The 21,556-nt window shown below is 33.5% G+C and overlaps 2 protein-coding genes across 2 annotated transcripts in view; both read right to left on the minus strand.

Moving 5' to 3' along the window:
- The window catches only part of LOC123705074, a 28,106-nt gene extending 12,887 nt beyond the window's left edge, over window positions 1–15,219 (minus strand). The window contains exons 1-7 of the mRNA XM_045653669.1: window positions 15,098–15,219; window positions 14,050–14,249; window positions 9,587–9,691; window positions 8,558–8,728; window positions 8,185–8,433; window positions 7,042–7,187; window positions 3,466–3,612 (exon numbers count right to left, since the gene is read on the minus strand). Coding sequence (XP_045509625.1) covers window positions 3,466–3,612; window positions 7,042–7,187; window positions 8,185–8,433; window positions 8,558–8,728; window positions 9,587–9,691; window positions 14,050–14,249; window positions 15,098–15,197 — 1,118 coding nt within the window. The 5' untranslated portion in view covers window positions 15,198–15,219. The remainder of the gene's footprint in view (window positions 1–3,465; window positions 3,613–7,041; window positions 7,188–8,184; window positions 8,434–8,557; window positions 8,729–9,586; window positions 9,692–14,049; window positions 14,250–15,097) is intronic.
- A 1,540-nt stretch (window positions 15,220–16,759) lies between these two features.
- On the minus strand, window positions 16,760–17,823 carry LOC123705076 (CRISP/Allergen/PR-1-like). Its single transcript, XM_045653672.1, has one exon. The coding sequence runs from the start codon at window positions 17,817–17,819 to the stop codon at window positions 16,785–16,787; it is 1,035 nt and encodes a 344-aa protein (XP_045509628.1). The 5' UTR covers window positions 17,820–17,823; the 3' UTR covers window positions 16,760–16,784.
- Window positions 17,824–21,556: the final 3,733 nt, after the last annotated feature.

Below are 21,556 nucleotides of genomic sequence, written 5' to 3' on the forward strand. Positions count from 1 at the left end.
TTTCCTTTAAAAATCATAATATGAACATACGAAATCAATCTATGATCAACAGATATTACCTACACATCAAAGACACATCATGATTTCAAATTCCCCGAATCGTTTGACAGCACATTGCAAATCATATTTACTGTGTATGTAAACATAAAATACAAACAGTATCGAAAAACAACATAGAGAGCAGTTGCAATATTCACTAGGAAATCCGATTGCTAAGTTTCTACTATACCTACGAATATTGAATAAACAGAGGATTTTGGATGCAACATGTTTCGGTTAAATTAAAAGCAACGTAAAGCGAATTTCAAATGAAAATTGATTAAATTTTTAAAATGATTAAATGCGAGTGACCATGACAAAAGCTTATAATTTAATATTTTAACGAAATATTAAATAAGTTACGAAAATTTTAATGTATTCTGAAAAGCGTAAATTCAATTTTAAAATATGATTTCAGATGAAAATTCACGGAAATGTAGCAATCCATTTTATATTCAGATGCAGGTCTAGTCTATTTAGTTAATGTGTTGCCACCAAATTGTATATTAAAGTTGATGTACAATTTATAAGTTAATAAAATATGCAGTATTGAATGTACAATGAAAAACGTTGTAAATAACAGTACGTATAGGAGAGCTTCTTGGCTACGTGCTACAAGGCTATCAGTACAAATAACTTTCAGGTTAACCCTACAGTAGTTGCGTACCTACCTAAAAGTGATGTGTGAGGTCGCGTGGTCTACAAGGGATTACCATTTTTAAAACAAAAAAAGTACACAAATAAATTAGTCTGTTCATTTAATTATAAATATTCATTAATTTATATTTTCTATTTAAAATAATCAATAAAACATACAATCCATATCTTTTATGATTAGAAAAAACAACTTCAAAAAAAAGCCTCTTTTTCAGTCGTAATATCACATAATTCTATTATTATCTATTAATTTTCGTATGGGAGGTATTAACGTTGACAAGAGAGAATTTTAGTATAGTTGGTTCTTTGATATGCTATTTCGGTTATAGTCCGGGCTGTCTGGATGGCCGCAGTGGTTGCGTTTATTAGTGCGCATCTTATCTGCACAGGAAAATATCCTTAATTTAAAGTCATTTTTTTAACGCATAATTTTTAATCTTTTGCCTTTAGATAGATCCAGACATACATTTTTTATTGCAAGACGTTTTTTTCGTTGTTAAATAGGTGCCAGACGCAATTTGCTGCTTCTCTACATGGTTTTCTTTACTATCTGAAATTAACTAGTCGCTACCAAGATCATCACGACAATGGTCTTCGGCCAACCAAGCCTCGATCAGTCTCTTTCATCTGTTGTCCATAATTATCTAAATAACTCTATTTTAACCTGCAAATATAAATAAATAAATTATAAAATTAATAATTTATAAGTCGGTAACATTATTTATAAAATCACAATATAATATTTGTAAAAAAAATAAATGAAACAGTCACAACAAAAAACTTACGTAGTTGATCGCGCGGCATACGAACGTAGACGTAGCGATCTCCTGTTGCACAACCACGCGCACCCTTCTCAGTTCTCACCGCGCTGAGTGCATGCAGTAGGTAATTATTCAACTTAGAGTATACGAAGGATGAAATAGCTGAAGCATATGTAAGTGGGAGTCGAGCATGCTTCGGCACGAACTGGGCCACGCTCGCACCGGGGAAGGTACCACACCCTCGCAGAATATCAGCGCCATAGTGACAGTTTACTGTCGTACGGTGAGTGAGGGGTCCGGAGGCCCACATCCCTTCCTATCCCCAACCCATTCTCTCCTCTCCTATCCTTAATCCCTCCCATCCTCGCCCCTTTCTCCCTAACTCCTTCCAAATCCCTTAATCCTTCCTATTTCTCTCTGGTAGGCAACAACCATAACCTTTGTTATGGTCTATGGGCGACGCAACCTGCTTACCACCAGGCAGTACGCCCGCTTGTTTGCCTCCCCATAACATAAAAAAAAGCAATAAGACTTTTAGAAATTTGCAATTTTGTATCACTGGATTACACTCGTAGACCACGCGACTACTGTATAAAGACTGTAGGGTTAATCATTGCGTGCATGGACGCCATAACAACTCATTCTACCCGAGCCAACACTCTGGTTTGTGATTTATTTTACCTTTCATAATTAAAATTATAGTTTTGAAAATCATTAAAACCACCTTTCGCAGGTTTGCGTTTTCTCAATGCAATTAACTATCAATATAAAATTCTACGTTCCATTTAACATAATATTTCTAAATTAAACACAAACTCGTATTATTAATATTAATATTGTTCCCGCCGTAAACTATAGTCTATGTTTTGAATTTATTGCATTTCAATAATTCAATAATTAAGTAATTGTAAGTAAAATGTGGGATCCGTACATTCTTACAACATTAAACTAAAATAAAAAATCAATAATATCAATATAGATATGGACAGAAATAACCGATAACGAGGAATGAAATAAGTTCAATAATATCCACGATAAAGCGATCACAATAGTGAAGCCATGAAGGCTGAGATCATACAGCCTGAAGCGGTACAATATTTTTCCACAATTACTTTACAACCTTAAGTTCTTATTATGCCAACAGAACTTTATATGTATTGTATAAATATACATCTATTATTAAGGTATAAAACCTGAGGTAAGGTATTTACCCGTAGTTTTAGGGCCGTAGCTGCACCATATCATTTTACACTAATTTTGCTAACTTCGTTTAATAGGAATTTCCGATAGTCCACTTTGTACCGTTACACGTGTCGGCACTTCAAAGTTCATTTTACACGAAACGCTTCGATGAACTAAACGTCAAAATATCATAGGTAAACTAGATCACACCAATAAACGGGTTATCTAAAAATAGTAGGTATAGTTCGAAATTCTGGAAAATGTCATCAAGTTAACAGAGTTAGTGCAACAGTTTAGTACGGATATACTACACACGAGTCACTTTCAGGAATCGAAAAAGGTCACCTTTAAAAATATATAATGAAGTAAATCTGAAAGTACTCGCAGTTAAAAGGCACCCTTGAGTGAAACGTCTGTAATCCAACAATCGATTTGCACGGCAGCGTAGTATAATTGTATTTTCCGGACTATGGAGCACTGCACCTACCCTTTATAGATCTGATATTTCATAGTGCAATATCAAACGTAAAATGCATACACCCTGCTATTTTTACTATACGTAGGTGGCATGTATACGACGGTATGATGATGAAATGAAAATGGACTACAAATTGAATGACAGTACAGATAATTTTAATCCGTCATTTCTCTCTAATCTTGCATTAATGTTCGGGTTAATTTTATTTAATGTCACAGTTTCCAATATGTGTAATATGTATTTAGGACATCAAATTAAATCGCATGCATAAGTATGTTTAATAACATCAATATAACTTAGTATTCCCATTTTGAAAGTGTGTAAGTTAGTACGCGTAATACGACTTACATTGCGGTTTTCTCCTGTCCCACATTCTTCAAGGAGTCAAGCATCAGCACGGCGTGTTTTCGGTCTTCAATGAGGGCGTCCCTCTTCGTTCCATTCAAAGTCAACTGCATCATTAACCGCTCCGTCTGATAGTGCTGCTCTTTCAATCTAACAATATTTATTTTTTAGAGTTAGTGTAAAATGTAAAATTTATCAAGATAAGGTACTAAACGGCGTTTTGTCAAAAGCAAATACCAAATATATTTTGATGAAAAATAAAAAAATATTGTATGTTAAATTTAATACCCTAAGGGCGGCCGTACACGGACCGCTCGAGCAGTTAACGGCTGAACGACGTACACGGATGGCTCGAGCGGTCGGCGTCAACTGCTCGAGCCGTCGGTTGTTGACCGCTCGAGCCGTCGCTACCAACCGCTTGAGCGGTTGATTTTTTTGACTAGTCAAGTCATTGATTTTCAAGTTCGCCAACGGCACGGTGGAATTTCGTCATGAAGTTGACGGCTTGAAGCGGTCGCGACGGCTCGAGCCGTCATGTCTACGGCGATGAATGAATGCCTATAGTTCACCGTGCGGTCGCGGCTTCAAGCGGTCGGTCTCAACTGCTTGAAGCGGTCCGTGTACGGCCGCCCTAATAGCTAAAGCATGAAAATATATGACAATAGACGACAAATTGATATTAGGTACTGTATTCCATAAAGAGAATAGCAGATAATAACCTACGTTCTCATATACGTACCTACATAGATAAATGCAATACATGCATATCATTCAAGCTGTCTTATAACACAAACTTATTGCAAGCTCTAAGATATTTGAAATACTGAAGAACCTTATTGTAAGAAAAGTATAGAATAGAATTTTCTAGTTTTCTCAAGAGGTATTGTTATTATTACATAGGCGCATGTCGTATATTGTACTCCTACCTTCCTTCCTTTTTTAAGTGTACCTACACGTGAATCCTATCAATTTAAAGATAATATATGCATATAGATTCTTATTGTTTCATGAATATGTTTTCATTTACGAAGACGTGAGTCGTGAGATATTCATGTGATATGAAATAAAGCTTGCACTGTAAAAAAATAAACTTATTGGTCGTGCACAAGCGTTTAAATCGTAATATATACTATGGTTAGACGATCGGCTGCTAAATAGCCAATTCAATTGATCATAAGAGACATAAGTTTCCGGCATTGGCTTTATAAATTCAATTTTCGCAAAACGTAGAGGACGCGGACGCGACCGCGTGCTTTCGTAGCAATCGAGACAGTCAAATCTTAGATAATAGTTTTATCTTCATGAACGTAAAGAAAATATACATATATAATATCCCTGCGGTAACTTCTTTTCATAATTGTATTTTCGTTCTAAATTTCTAAAAATAAATAAACGGTCCGCTTACGAAAATCTATTCACAATTTAAAATATTTATGGAATTGCCCATCTCGAACACAACGCAACTAAAGAAATACACATAATATAGCTCTTCACAGAAATTTCGCTTACAAAGTCATGAATACATTTTCTGGATGTATAAATTGTATATAGGTATTATTCCATTCTAACAACGGATAAAATGTATACCAGTGTAGAACAGTTTAAGCGCCCCGTAGAGCGATGAAAACACAACGGATTGTGCTACATCGAATCAAAAAGAGCGCGTAAGGAGCGGAAATACGATATGGCACTCCATACAATGGATAAGCACATGCTGCCGGCCGCGCGACTCGAGCCCTGGCTGTAGCGGGAATAACGGTAATCATATTATGTAAAATTTTCTATAAAAGACGGTTAAATCTAAATTTAACCTACATAGAAATAATGATACATAATAAAATGTAGATATACATATTACATCTGAAAATTATTATTAAAAGATCACTGAATTGGCATTTGGTATAGTTATTTCAAAAATAACTGTAGGTACCAAATACTTAACTAAACCATGAAATAAACACATTTATAGATTCGATAAACTGATGCACTGTGAGGCATCACGCCACAACACTACGCTACACTCCAATATTAATCCGACCTAATGGCTTACATATTATACTTTACCAGGAAAGCTTCGAAGATATTTGCAATCCCAAGAAAAGAGTTGTGAGATTCGTAAATGCAAATAAATATTTAAATATTGTTCCATTTTATGCAATTGTATAATTAATTAACTCTATTAGGTACACTGATTTATGCACAAAAACATGCAGTATTTTAAATAAGACAAAGAATAAAGCACGTCTTTGTGCATAGCACTCTATTCAATCAAATAACCTTTGACTATGTGTACTGTGTAAGGTTTCATATGCCGAAAGAAGTAGACGCTAATCATTAGGATTTCTTCGTAATGCAAGGTGACGCGTTTTCTCTTGTTAGCATATAAATCTTGTTTTCTCATAAAATTTAAATCACTCTTGTATAAGTATAATATATATGTATGCACCTTTTGACTCCTGAGTACAAATAAATTATCTAAACAAACATGTACAAGGCCATGCTCTACACGGAGTCTTTTGTATAGAAACGTCTCATCAAAAGTTTCACAGAACTTACAAAAAAGTTATTTACAATTTTATATCTACTAAAAATCTACGCTAAATCTTTCAATTGGTACTCCGCTGCAAAGTTTCTACAATAACTTCCAATTTAAGCTTTATGCCTTCTAACTACATAGGTACGGAATTTCCAATTCATATTAAAAGTTTGACGAGAACGAAATACTTACTTATTATTATTGGCAAAACATTTTCCCCTCTAAATTAAAATTAAACGTATAGATACCGTATTTGAAATACACATCATCACAGATTACCTAAATATTATTTCATTAGATATTATTTCCATCAAGAATCTAAAAAAGTTAAATCGTTTTAAATGTATTCCTTTTATATAATAATTTATATCGTGACTCAAGAATCAGAATATATAATCAAGAATATTGATTTTCGGATATACTCGTACTTTACGTCTATATGAACAAAGCGTATCGTTTAGGCGAAGCTTTTTTTTTAAATATACAATGGTGGATTTTTTAAGTCCTCTATCTGCTCGGCTTTATAGCTCTCAAACGAATTCGGGACGAATTGTATGCTTACAAAAAGACGTGTTTGAAAACATTGCTATCCGCAGGCTATTGCGAGCTAACCTACACAAAATTCGAAAGTTAAATTGACTTTACTATTAAAAAAGGTATACTTACAGATTGAAGGCGTAAAAACTTTCATATTTGTTTAAAGAATGACAACGGTGAGGTCTTTTTTAATAGATATTAAAAATAAATACTCGAAGAGCTATTAAAAAATATCAAAAAGGAACCTCGTCATCTAGAAAAATTAAAAAGTGAATGCACCTTAATTTCAGACAGGCTATAGGCTAAGTGATTGAATTTTCGAACGTTTTACACGGGTTTAGTTCGAAACTACAGAGAGTGTAAAATTCTACAAGGCTGTTAAGCGAGGGAGATTCAAATTTATTTTTTTTTATTTTTATTGAGCTCTGAAATTCCGAGTACATAAATTTCAGGACTCTTTTGACTCGTAACCGAGATAGTAGTACATCAATAAGTGGGATATTGACCTTAGTAGTATTTTGTCAAAGGACGGAACAAGGGTAGCTTTTTGTAAACGTTTGCAAATGCCCATAACCTCCTCCAATTCCCAATGCACTGAGTGTTTGCTTCCAGCGTCTTCATCTTCGTAGAGGTCGTCTAAATTAGTCGCTTCCTGGCGATAAAAATACCAATTAAATATTCATTTTGGATAAGCATATCATGTAAGCCAGGATTAAAACTCATTTCTTAAATAAAAAAAAACATTAGAAATAACTAAATTAAGACGCCGCGCCGGATGTGTAAATAAAATTGTGAAAAATGGAAAAAAAATTCTGAATATTTCAGTCGTATATTTTTTGTTCTTGCAATTATTTATAGTAATTAATTATAAGTATATAGAGTAAATATTTTTGTTTACAATTCCTACAAAGGTGTAACTGGATAAAACAACATATATTTTTTTCATGAACAATATGATATTTCAATATAAAGTCAATAAAGCTTTTCCGCAAACCCTTTGAATTGTTTGAAGCTGAAACAATTTTCAATGCACTTTGGAAAAACATATTCGTTTCATATCCGATTTCTATTTGGTTTTTCGCGTCGATATTTTTGTAAAAATAAAAATTGCTTACGTAAATATTGCTTTCATTTAAAAAGTAAAAATCATAAACCGTCTCCATATCAATGTTTGTCCGTTAGAGTGCGCATACATAGAGTAAACAAGTGATGAACGTTTGTTTGTATGCTTTAAGCCATTATGATCTAAGGTTTGTTCGCTTGCGGCTATTAGCAATTGGGAAATTTTAATCTTAAAATTTTAACACAAAATTTTGCAATAGTCAATCAGTCTTAATCGCTGCTGTCCGACAAACTTTGTGGATGAATTAGTATAAAATACAAATTAATAATTCTATACAAATAGTTTCCTAAGCCTAGTCAAATCAATTTGATAAATCAAATCGATGTTTAGTCGTAGATACTAAAGTATATAATTACTTATCAATACCTTGTGGCGGGATGTTTTTCTAATTAATAATAATAAATTTTAGAATATAATGTAACAGTCAAATTTAAAAAAATTCATTTGCTAAACTATTTTAACCGCAATGATAAAGATGAGATAATTATTAATGGTTTCTTGATGTTTTATTGATGCTATCACTAACCTCCTTTCGAATAAGGTTAGGGAAGGAATCCGTTAAATAAGCTACTTCGCGCCGGACCAATTTTAGTGTCCTTTCTCTTTCTTTCATATTTGTTTTGATCTCCTTCTCCAGTTTGCTAAATTCGAATTTCCTATCGTCAAGATACTCCATTGCAAGCTGTCCCATTTCCGTCGCGCCCATTAAACATTTCCCTTGAGCTCTGCAGTCGAGTTTGAGCGCTTCCAAAACTACCGTGAAGTACGATGAGTCCTATAATTAGTGTTTTCAATTAACTACACATTGCCACTATTCGGCTCACAAATATTCAAAATAAATTACCAATGTACAATGAGTTTCTTAACTTAAAATGTACAAATTATAAGATCACCGTCACCTTTTTAAGAATATCTAGAATCTTCTTGTACATGACTTTTATGGCTAAAGCCGCATTCTTTTTTATATTAGCGCGTTGTACGTAGTTAGCTACCGCTTGTTCCTTCTTCTCGGCTGGCAATTTACCACCCACTTCATACAGTAGGCGATCTCTTAATTCCGCCGACTCAAGCTGTAGGTACAAAAATGTTACAGGAACATTTCGCTATAATATGCTTATAAAGTAGTTTAAATAAAACAAAGCACGCACACTTCATTAAGGCAGCATAAAAATGGTTTAACTAAAGTATTTAAAATGAATGTAGAATTTAAATCCTAAATGCTGAGAAAGTGATTATGAATCCTGGATTTTAAAAACGGCGAAGCGGTAAACTCGTCTGACCTTAAAAATTATGAAACTGTCTGAACATTCGCTGAAATAATTTAAACGGAGAGAATACTGAGAATTATAAATTAATTAGCTCTCAAGCTACTTACATTAAAACCGCTGCTATAACAGCTTTCGCATAATATTCCACTACGCTGCCTATACAACTAATTAAAACTTATTTAAATCGTCTTCTGTTAATGGTATGGCCTGGTAAATCCGCGTGTTAATCAAGCTATTAGCTATTGCAATAGTCTTTTCTATTTGTATCATTTTATATTTCAATTTAACATTCAATTATAATGAAAACTGTATAATATTCTTAATACTGATTTTAAAGACACAGTTGATAATGGCATGACTAAATAAAGAACAAGGTCTTCTACTCAGGCAATTTTAAATAAGAATACCTGTACCAAATTTAATACGAAAGAAAATTTTAAACGGATTACATTTCTGAATGAAACCAGTACAATTTTAAGTACAGTTTTATATACACGATTCTACGTAATAAATATATACTACGAAATTGTCATAGAAACAAAAAACTAGGTTCAAAAAGCAAAAACAAAATTATGCGTTAGTTAAGTTGTGGCATATAAAATATTATGCTAGATAACGTATTATTGGACGAGATAAAATAATAAATTGCCATCGACAAACCTGCGTAAGCCGAAACATTTCCATTTTTTTCTTTTTCGTGTAGCGAATTCGATCAAGCTGCTTCCTCTTATTGAAATTTTCCTGATGAATGCTTTCTAATACTTTCTGAAATCAACATTTAATTCTTTTAATATGTTATTATAAATAAGGTGGCATAAATACGGACATTAGATGAATTTTATTGAAGTATTTAAATATTGCATCTGTTATTAATTATTATTTTCTATCATAAAAATCTAAATAATCCAATGTATTATTAATTAATGGTGCTTCGAAAATCCTCAACAACAAAACTATTTACAATTAATATTAATCATGTTTCGCTCAACGGTCTTTAATAACTGGATTATAATGCAGGAACATACTAAATTACAACTTTCCACACTTCATGTCGTGTACCCTAGTTTTGATAAATATAAAGTACCAAGTATTATTTATCAAAACTAGGGTACACTTGAAAAATACGAAAGTAAAAGCGCTTCTAGATTTGAACCAAATTTAACAAGCACGAGTCAAATCTTTTTATTTTCCAATGATAGTGCAATTTATAAAACATTTCAACCGGAACGCCTCTCCAATATCTCCTACTATTCAGATAAAATCAATTACCGCAAACAGATTTTCGAAAAATGAATACCTACATTCGAAGCTTGGATTAAATTAACAGAACTATACATAAATAAAATATCGAATAATTTTCCTTCCCTTCAATTAAAAATTCTGCATTGGAGTTTTTATTTCAGCTTCCTAGATTAAATTACAAAGTATCAGTTACAGATCTAGCTCGTAGCATATTTTAAATCGAGAAATGGAGCTTTTACATGAACTTTGATATTAAAATAAATATTGTTGATTGGAAATATACCTCGCCTTTGTAATGAAATATTTTCTTAGGAATTAAATGCGTGTTCTTTCATTCTTTTTCCAATTGTCTTGATTTCTTCATTTTATATTATTTGCTAGCTTTCCGCCCGCGGCTTCGCCCGCTTTTTCAAATAAAACCCGTTCCCGTAGGATTTCCGGGATAAAACCTATTCTATGTCCTTTCTCGAGTATCAAAATATCTCCATACCAAATTTCATGCAAATTGGTTCAGTAGCTAAGGCGTGATTGAGTAACAGACAGACAGACAGAGTTACTTTCGCATTTATAATATTAGTATGGATTGACCATATTAGCGTAAAATTGAAACAATTGAAACAATCAAACGCATTAAATTTTTGCAAAAGTTTTGTTACTATATAGTTTATAGTAACAAACCTAATCAATATTGGTATTTTTGACTAAAGTTCATAGTTTAGTATTACCCATTGTATCCGAATTCCGAGTAAATAGACTCTAGTCTTGCGTAAGCTGGAAGCTTGACCGAGACATGTTGTATAGGGATAATAATTTGATCTCAGGTATTGCTTTTGTTTGTGATGCAAACATTTTGCATCTATATTTGATACACAATGTTATGAAAGGATAATGAAATTAGAATTAAACCACCGTTAGGTACTTAAAAATAAAATCATCATCATCAAAACATATAATAAAATTGTAAAAAAGTGATGTCTGTACATAAAAATATGTAAAAATAATTAGCAGGTGTTATTATTAAATCGTTCCCGAACCCAAAACTGTAGTTAAAAAATTTTTTGTCTGTTTTTCTGTATGTTTGTGCACGCTAATCTCAGAAACAGCTTATCCGATTTAGATGTGGTGTGGATGTGTGGATGTTTCACTAATATATTGTGGTAAGCTTCATTTAACATTTAGTGTTTATTTCATGTCAAACGGTTCATAAATACAGCATATTTTAGGACGCTGGTTCTTTGATATAGATTATAGTGTATAAAAATCGGTTCATCCATTTATTATACAGGGTGTCCCACTGTTGGTATACTAAGCTCAAAGGAAGTTATAGTTTTGCATACGCTGAGTGCGTAAAAAATACTTATAAAATTCCAGACGCATTTTTTTTTCAAATAGATGAATTTTTAAAACTTCATGTGTAGGTACACCCATAACAAGCAACCCGTCCAACTATGCCATCAGCACGTGAGCTATCATGTTTTCATAGACAAAATGTTCACATTAGAGAAGCGGTATATGCCGGCTGCGCGAAGCTAGAGAAGAAAACATGAATTTTCGGGAAAAATTTAACAAAACATTTTTGAGGTAATTTTGTTGTTTAAGTATTTTTTACGTGATCAGTGTATGCAAAACTACAAGTCCCTTCGCGCTTAGTATACCAATAGTGGAACACCCTATATATAGGGGTAAAAGTGGGAATGAAAAAAACTATTATTATATATTATTATTGTTTTACTTGCCTATTACATAAAGATTTAAGTGTTAAAATCTATTCAGTACATTGGTTACCTATATCATTCACCTATATTGACTGAATGTCTGCTCTTTAAATCAGTCAATAAGGTTATTAACTAAGGGTGTCGGTCATTAACTGATTTTCTCAGATAATAGTCAATAAAAAATCAGTCAATAAGGATATTGACCGACGCCCTTAGTCAATAACCTTATTGGTTAATTTTACCGGTAAATTAGTTTATTGACTGGTTCAGGGTTTTGACTGTAACAGTGTAACATATTATATATCGTTGCCATACTCCTCCGAGAGGTCGGGTAAGTCTGAGAATCAGCCAACATCTATTTTTCATATGTACCTACCACAGGCGAAGCCGGGGCGGACCGCTTGTATAATATAAGGATTAATTTCAGTTTTATGTAAAATGCTGGTTCGTATGATTTACTTTATTTTTTGGCGAAATTGAAATCTAAGTATTAAATTCAGAAAACTATTTTTATGTTTTAACAATAACAAACAGATAACGCACTAACTAAAGAAGTACTGTTTGAATATTACTCCCAGTAGAAGTTGTGTACAGGAGAATCTAAACACCGGCCTTTAGTCTTATCTGAAATCGACAGGAACATACAATGCTTAGGGAAACTAATAGTGGGTGTCCGTTATTTCGCTCTCGCTTTAATTAATCCTATTGACAGCACGTCTTATGAAAACGTACAGAGGTCTCTACGATATAAAACCTGTATGTATAACCTTCTATTTATATGGTTCCATTCAAAATATTTTGGCCTCAAATATCTATTCACAATCCAATAGCCACAATATCCAGTCCAGAGCCTGAATCAATAAACTAGATTGTGTTACCGACTACCTCGTTCAAATTGTATATAACTTACAAAGACAACACTGTGCATTCTCATATAAAGAAATATTAAAATCTCTTTACATAATAATATTGACCTCCATGTAACAATGAAAAGAAATGTTTCTTTAAGGAACTTATTTCAAACACATCTTAAGAAACTCGCTAAGACTTCATTGCAACTCCAAAGGAATTGTATATAAACAACAACCAACTATAGGGTCTTAATGGTTAGTTGTAAAACAACCGCCGGAACTTTTCATTGTTATCGTATTATGAAAAATAATGCGATTGAAGTCATGTTGTTACAACAGACAGGAGCTTAAATCAGGTTTTTCTAACAAATTGTTGTTTACTCTACCACCACTGTCCACTCTCAATAAATTGACAAGGATACGCGTCTGTTGTCGTTCTGACTATGACACTTTAATTTATAATTTTAATAGTGGTACCTAGGTAATAAAATTTAAAGTACTCAAACTCATATTATTGTTAATTCAAAATCAAAAAAATCAAATCAAAAATATTTATTCAGTAACAAAAATGTTTACAATTATTATATCAGTCATTGAGACATAATTTAAAGCATTTAAATGCTTGTGTTAGAACATCTCGCTAAATATCTGACTTCCACAATTAATAATATCATTAATTGTAGAAGTCAGAAAGTCTTATTAATTGCTTGTTTTAAATTGATTTGTATTTTTTTAACTTAAAACGGTAAAAGGAAGAATTGAACCCTAAGGAACAATACAATTAATTCAAAGGACTCCCGAATATAGCCTAGTGCTACAAGGATTTATCAATTATTGGGAGTGATGCAGTAACGTCAATGGGGAAGCCTGTAGTCTCGTCTAAACCTGTAGGTAGTAGTTGTAAGCTCTGAGGGCTTATGTGTAATCCAAAGTGCGAAAGCCGTAGACCATCTTTATTTGATGTAGGCAACGTGCTAGCATTTGATTTGAATGATCGTTCTAGTATGTACACGTACATTTGATTATATACAAACTCAAACTGCCCTGTGCGATGAAATAATTTGATTTCAACTCTGAGGCGTGTGTATCTCAATTGCATGAAACTGTGTGGTCTATATGTAGGTATTTTATTATTTAATGTATTGTTTATAATGAATGTGTTAAAAAAATATTAGCATTCTGCTCTCCTAAGTGTCACACCAAATTTCACCCTCTCAACGTAATTCTCGTAAAAAGTCGTATAAGAAGTTTTTGCTTCACGTAGGTATTATTAATAGAAAAATTACCGATAAAATGAAAAAAAATATCTACTAACGTCAGCTTGACTATTCATATAGGTGAGTTGTAAGCGCTTGTGTTCTTGAAATGCATTTCTCAAAAATTGCTTATCACCATACACGGCTACACCCAGTTCCTCCCGCTTGGTATTGATGTCCTTGCGCAGTTGTCGAATATCGCGGCAATATCGCTTCTTCTGCTTTGCCAAATCGCCTTCATGTATCTTACGGTCACGTTCTGCATAACAACAAGAAACTTGCACATTGCAGTGTTCCAGATTTAATTTTTATATCAAGTGATTAGTTCGTGGTTCAAATTTAATGATTTAAAATATTGCAGCGGATGTACCGCTGCAATATTTTAATTTTATCTTAATCAAATCTGTGAAATCCGCTCAGGTAAATTCGTGGCGTCGAGCGCTCAAGATTTTTGTTATTAAATGTACTTTAATCACAGCTTCATAATATATTGTTAGCTCTTTACAATTATCGACATTATTTTGTTACATTTTCAGACTACCTAATTTAAAATTTATTGTTTTTGGAAAATATTTTTATTCAATAGGAATAGGTACCTAGTTATCATTTATTGAGCAAAACTTGCAGGAAACTATGCTCCTCAGGCGAGAACACTTCAAAAATCTTTGTGAACTGTGCAACACGTTGCGTTGAGTGGCTGCCAGCAACATGATGAAAGCAACTCATGACAAGACATTTATAAGCGGCTTTCTACTAATTTTCATAGATCTTACATAATTCAAAAACGATAAAAATAAAGGTAAGTAGGTATAATATATTCTAGTTTTCAATCGGCATATAGGAAATATGTATGATTAGAAGCTATAAGTAGAAATGATATGAGCATTTACTATGTACCTAGCTATGTTACATTGGCATTCTAAAACGGCACCATACCGAATTTACATCTCTTTGTTATTAGCCCCTGTATACGGATTGCCGCTCACACAATTACGCACCAACTAAATGAATTGTGGAAGCAGGCAGTCTCCGATAGCAGTAATTAAATCAGTCTGTTTGTATGGAGTGTGCAGATGCGCTGTAATTGTTATGGGGAACAACACTTACCATATAATTTGATGAGGCCCCTGTATTGATTGATCTTGTCCTTTATAACCCAATTCTCATCCTGCATCCCATGGATGCGAACTTTGGCCGCAGACAACATTTTCCGAGCCAAATAGCTTTATAATAACATAAAAAGTAGCGTATTCTCCCCAATAACACCAGGTTACTAAAATAGATGTATTTCTACCTTTATGAGTTTTGTAAACATAATATAAACATAAGTGACATTAATATAATATTTTTCTTTCTTTATGACGTGGACTTTGGATTAGTTACAAAAAGTATTTATTGGATAGTTTTTTAAAACTTCGTGCATTTACAATAATTTTATAAATAAACTGGAGATAAGCATACAAACAAATAAATAACCCTCTTTACGAGCCTGTCTTTATTTTAAATATTATTGAAACGAAAATACCTTTTTTTTTAGTGGGGAAATCTTGCGAGATACCCACAGCCTGCGGGGAAGGGGCCGTGTGTTATGTCGGATTCCTACCGATCAAAACCCCACTGTGTTCCGTCAAGCCGCATCAACGACGCGGACGGGGCCATGGGTATGGTAGAATTCGTCCGTGACCCCATCGGCGGCCACTACACAGGCAAAAATACTATCTAAATTATAGTCTTTCTCTCTAGTCTCTCTAGTAAATTTTCTGCCTATAGATTTAAATGAATGTGTATAAATGTAAAAAGTCTAAACTCTACGAATTCCACGTCTAGAATATTCATAAAACATAAAGCAAATATCCGCACATTCTCCTCATACTCGCGTCTACAGTATATTGTAAAATCTAAAATATTTTGTCACCTGCTTCGCTTGATTGGATGCATATTGCAAATAGTGTTATGACAGCGGCTATGCAGCAGCAAGCGTCTACTACTACCTCGCATACAGATGCCCGCGTCTCACATTTTCGGTGTTGGAAATATAAAATTTCGTGTAAAGGACGTGTTTTGTAAGCGATGAAGTAACACATTTTCCGTGAATTTTCCTAGACTACGTGTTTTATATTTGTAATCAATTTTTATATTGAATTTTTCATTTCGGACCAGTAGTTCCCGAGATTAGCGCGTTCAAACAAACAAACAAACTCTTCAGCTTTATAATATTAGTATAGATAGTATAGATTAGTTTTAACATTGTAATAAATAGGTAGGTAAATATAATTACTATCCTTTTTTTTATTGGTGTCTCTCAATGTTAGCCTCTACATTTTACATTTTAATTAATTTATTATTTTAGGGCTTCTACATTTTAACGCGGACGCGGGGGTGAACTTAAGGTTCACCCTGGTGTTACTATCCGTGGCGAACATATAGTTAAAAATAAATAATGTAAAATGACATCCTTATACACATAAACTGCGAGAAAAACTACTTTTAAAATACCTACTTTGGAACTTTCCCTACCTCTTAAATAACAAAAGTACCTAGCAATTACAGAGATTCCAAATTAATATTATTAATATAAATATTAAATAGGGAATGTTCATATTAAATAACATTAAACTGCTTACTTGATTTTACAATTAATTAAAACGGCGAAGAATTTCAATTATACCCATTTTAATTAATTAAACTATTTTGTTGATGGAATAACCTAGAGGAAATATAATAATGATTTCAATTCAAAATCATCACAATAAACAAAGACTAGGAATCAGTATGCAGATTAATAAATTCCAAGCTAGGTTTTTCTTTTTTTACCCTCAGGATCGCCAGACACAATGCACAAACCTCTATGCATTCGATCGCCACAGAGTGTACCTTGCGGACAATTGCTACAAGTCGTTCCGGCTTCGTAAATAGGAAATCCCTCTATATTGCCAGCTGGACCATAATTGCAAACAGTAAAAGCGAGTATTTGTGGTTCTTCACGTTTCTTCTGTTTCCCATCTACTTCAAACATTCCTCTGTGTAACGGAGATTCTTTTTCATCGATATCATTCGAAACATTAAAATCCTGAAACTTTGTAGATCTACCTGGCGTGAACTTGGTTCTACGGAGAATGTTTTCACTTGAAGTAGACGTTCGCGTGACGTATCCGCCGTCTGTTGGAGTCGACAATGTTCTCCGTTTCCTAAAGTGGACACAAGATCTTTTTTTGGCTGTGCAAAGAGCTTGTGAACATCCTAATCTCCACGTAGATGCCCACGCTGCCGCGGAATACCAGTGTGCATTACAGCCGCCTGGAGCACTGCAATTACTGAGTCTAAATGACCACACATAGTCGGGATGCAATGCTCTAGATCCAGAAAACCATGCCCCTACCGCATCAGCCAATAATTGCGCTTCCGTTACTCGAGGTACCACTGGCCTAACATCTAAATTTTGTAGAACATTGAATCTTATAGTATTCCTACACTCATCATGTCGCTTCTGACACTGCTGTGCCCAAGTCTCTGCCAATTCTTCCAGCTCATAATCCCAATACATTTTTCGCATATTCGCGGCTGGAGGTTGTCCCGGTTCCAGCCCCATTGCTATATTGTCCCTATGTCTATTATGCAATAACAGCAATTGGTATCTTGTCCACATTGTCATTCCAGAAGCGAACAACCTTGAACTGTGTTTGTTTTTAGCTACGCACATGGTGTGTTGGTTTTTCAACGAACAATCGGGATGGTTACAATAGTCTTGCAATTTGATTGTTACATTGTTAGAATCGCAATTAATTAATCTCCAAATAAAAATACTCGAAATTACTAATGCAATATGCATTATGTAATAATATTACAAATAAGCATAAAAGTTAACGAAAATAGTATACGTCAATCAGAAATATTAAAGCGTCAATCATGTAAATAATCTATGAGAGAATTTGGAGAGAATAGTCCACGGCATAATCTATGGCTTAATCTATGGATATTCCCATGCAAAATAAAATATATGTAACTAGCTTACCGCCCTCGGCTTCGCCCGCTTTGTCTAAAACCTAATAAATTATATACTAAAACCTTCCTCTGGAATCACTCTATTAAATGCTTATTAAGCTTACCATGCATATGTGTCATCAATCCTCTCATATGGACTTATATTATGGGGCACATGGGGGCAATCTTGTGATAGACAAAAGGTGTTTATAGCACAAAAAAAATGCGTACGGGCCATAGTAGGATTGAGACAAAGAGACAGCTGTAGACCCATATTTGCTAAGCTTCGTATATTAACATTGACATGTATGTATATTAGAGATGTATGCTTATATGTAAGAAAGCACCCCGAGTATTACACGAAAAAAAGGATAAATTAATACTCAAATTATGACCAGACATCAAAACAAACTTTATTTTCCGACGTGTAGAATAAATACTGCGAAAAATAGTATAATTTTTAGAAGCATTACAAAATTCAATAAAATACCAGACGATTTTAAATTACCTGTGCATATATTCCGGACGAGGTTAATAAACTGGCTAATCACAAAGCAATTTTATGATTTAAGTGACTTGACAAATCAAAAATAGAAATTTAAAATTAATGGATATCATACCTGGACATAAATTAATAATACCTATATTTTTTTATATAAGTGTATCTATAAGTGCTGTGGTATATAATATTGTATAATGTAGTTTATAATATATTTGCACGCTCAACTACGAGCAGAATGTTTAAGGATTTATATTATCTGTGTTCTACATTCTGCAAATAAAGCAATTTGAATTTGAATTTGAATTTGAATTTAAAAAAAACCGCATCAAAATCTGTTGCGTAGTTTTTAAGATTTAAGCTTACAAAGGGACATAGGGACAGAGAAAACGACTTTGTTTTATACTATGTAGTGATACTAGGCTTCCGCCCGCGGCTTCGCCCGCGCACTCAAAGAAAAACCCGCATAGTTTCCGTTCCCGTGGGATTTCAGGGATTGCGTCATTTTCCTGGGATAAAAAGGGCCTATATCCTTCCTCCTCGGGTATCAAAATATCTTCATACCAAATTTCATGAAAATTGGTTCAGTTGTTTAGGCGTGATTGAGTAACAGACAGACAGACAGACAGAGTTACTTTCGCATTTATAATATTAGTATGGATTCTTGTAAGTTAAAACTAACGCTTGGCTATGTTTTAATCTTATATTAATAAGCATGTATGTGTTAGTTTGTTGCTAATGAGAACCAGTTATTATCATTTCTATACCGTCCTACTTCCCTTAGTAAGTTAATAAGTTCCCTTAGTAAGTTAATAGATATTCTATAACAAAGGGTGTAGGTAATATAATTTAATCCGTAGGTATTGTTTTATGAGAGACTTATTTTCAATGAGAGAGACATTAACAATAACGCAGAGACCTTTAGAAAACAGTTAAAACTGTATCTCAAAACAACGGCTACTAAAATGAAGTCGGTAAAAAACTATAGACTTGTCTATGCTCCAAAAGTGCGGATGGTATGAAGAAACTTCTTTTATAACCTACCATTGACAGAGAAGAAGTTGGAGAAGAAAGAAACAGAAGATTATTAATTATATTCGTAAGTAGTTATAATAACATAATTAAAAATAATCACCAATAAAATGAGCACTCTAGGTATAATAATATTGCAAGTTCAATTCGATTTCATAAGCTGAATCAATCAATAGTTAGTTTTTATAAGATACAGTCAAGATAAATTTTAATAACTTGTAGAAAACGGAACGATAATAATCGTCATAGAATTGTATACGGAACACTCCCCTTAGTTAGGTATATTAGCATAATTACTATTACAACGTCGGATCCGGTCAATGCTTTTGAAATTTGAACAAACGCTATAGTCATTTTGAAATAGACTGCTGAAAAGCTTGTGGTTGAATTGGCACGAATTTCGTATACAATGCCGCCGAGTGGAAGCCTTTTCGTAGTTAGGTAATGAATGTCATTTTTAACCTTTTTTTAACATTCATTACAACCAGATATGCTTCTAGTGTGATGCGTCAAAAATGTTAATGTATATAATATGTGCGTAACCAATGCGTAACACATCTTTTTAGCTTTTAGCACAGAATACATAATAGTAGCTAAACGCTAATGCTTTTAGCACAGAATACATAATAGTAGCTAAACGCTACAGAATGGACACTCTCCGCCTCCCGCCAAAATTAAACACTTACCTCACCCCGCACGATCAGACATAAAATGGTCCATATTTTTCTACAGGGAAGATACGCAACGAAGATTGACAACATTAATCAAATTGACTTAAAGTAATTTTATTATTTTGGATTTGTGATTATCGTTTTTCGTAGAAAATGGTTAGATATTGTGCTGTTTACGGATGTATTTCATCAGAAAAACGCGAATTTTTTTTTACGCTAGTCAAAAATGTGCCAACCATAAAGCGTTAACACACACATTTGCAGTCTCTACAGTGTGACTGTCAAAACAAGGTCAAAACGATAATTTTGTATGGAGTGTCCGGGGTGTGCTTTTAGGAAGAACTGAATTTCAATCACTATGAAAAACCTACATAATAATATGACCTCGACAAAAATGAAAACTACTAAGTAGTTAAGTACTACGAAGTTTTCTTTTTAAAAAGCAAGAAAAATCGGATAAAGCTAATTTTTTGTAATAACTCATTAGGTATTAACTAAGCGAGTTATTATTTTTAACGGCGAAACTAGTGTTGCCCAAATTCAGTCTTGGTCTTGCAGTCTTGGTCTTGCGTCTTGCGTTTTTGCAAGACCAAGACCAAGAACAAGACCGCGTATTTTTAGCAAGACCAAGACCAAGACTGACCGTGCAAGACTTGAGCAAGAACAAGACATAGCCTGCAAGACTCTTGCGTCTTGCAGCTAGGACTTAGCGCTATTTCACTGAGTAGTTAGGTGTAACAGTTCGGTGTATAGGTAGGTACGCTTAGGAATTCTATGAGACGCAAAAAACTGTATCAAAGAATATGAAAAACTGGACCTATGCGCATTACTACCATAAACATAGCGAATAAAAAAATATCTATTAAAATCAAACTGAGTGCATGCATAGTTATGTTTTAACCATCGCATTGGCACTTTGATAATGCGACATCAAAGGTTTTGTACTTACTTCTCAAAGAAATTTCCCGCTTTTCGGAAGTACATGATTATGATACATGTACTTCCGAAAAACTTGGCGGCTTCTTTTGAAATCTAAAACAATCGTGGCCGCCACGCCGAAATCATAACATTTGACACTATTTGATTGCCGCCGTAGGGCGTAGGTATACTCATGCAAAATAATTTCGAATTTTTTTAAGAGTACCTACAGTTGTTCCAAAGTTATAAATCATAAATGTTTATTAAGAAACAGTTACTTCCATGGAAAACGACATATAGGTGAGTTGATTTTTCGAATTTCTTATCAAATCTTCAGTTATTTATTAATCTGCTTGATCTTTACTATGGCTATGTTAATTCAAGCTCACAATGTTCCAATTCTAATACGTTTTTCTAAGATTTAAAGTAAACTTTAATAAATAGTAATAGACTAATAGGTAATTG

Source organism: Colias croceus, chromosome Z (genome assembly GCF_905220415.1).
Source record: "Colias croceus chromosome Z, ilColCroc2.1".
Classification (NCBI taxonomy): domain Eukaryota; kingdom Metazoa; phylum Arthropoda; class Insecta; order Lepidoptera; family Pieridae; genus Colias; species Colias croceus.

Coding starts and splice junctions, on each gene's coding strand:
- LOC123705076 (XM_045653672.1), bottom strand. CDS start 17,819: ATGCATATTGCATTAGTAATTTCGAGTATTTTTATTTGGAGATTAATT.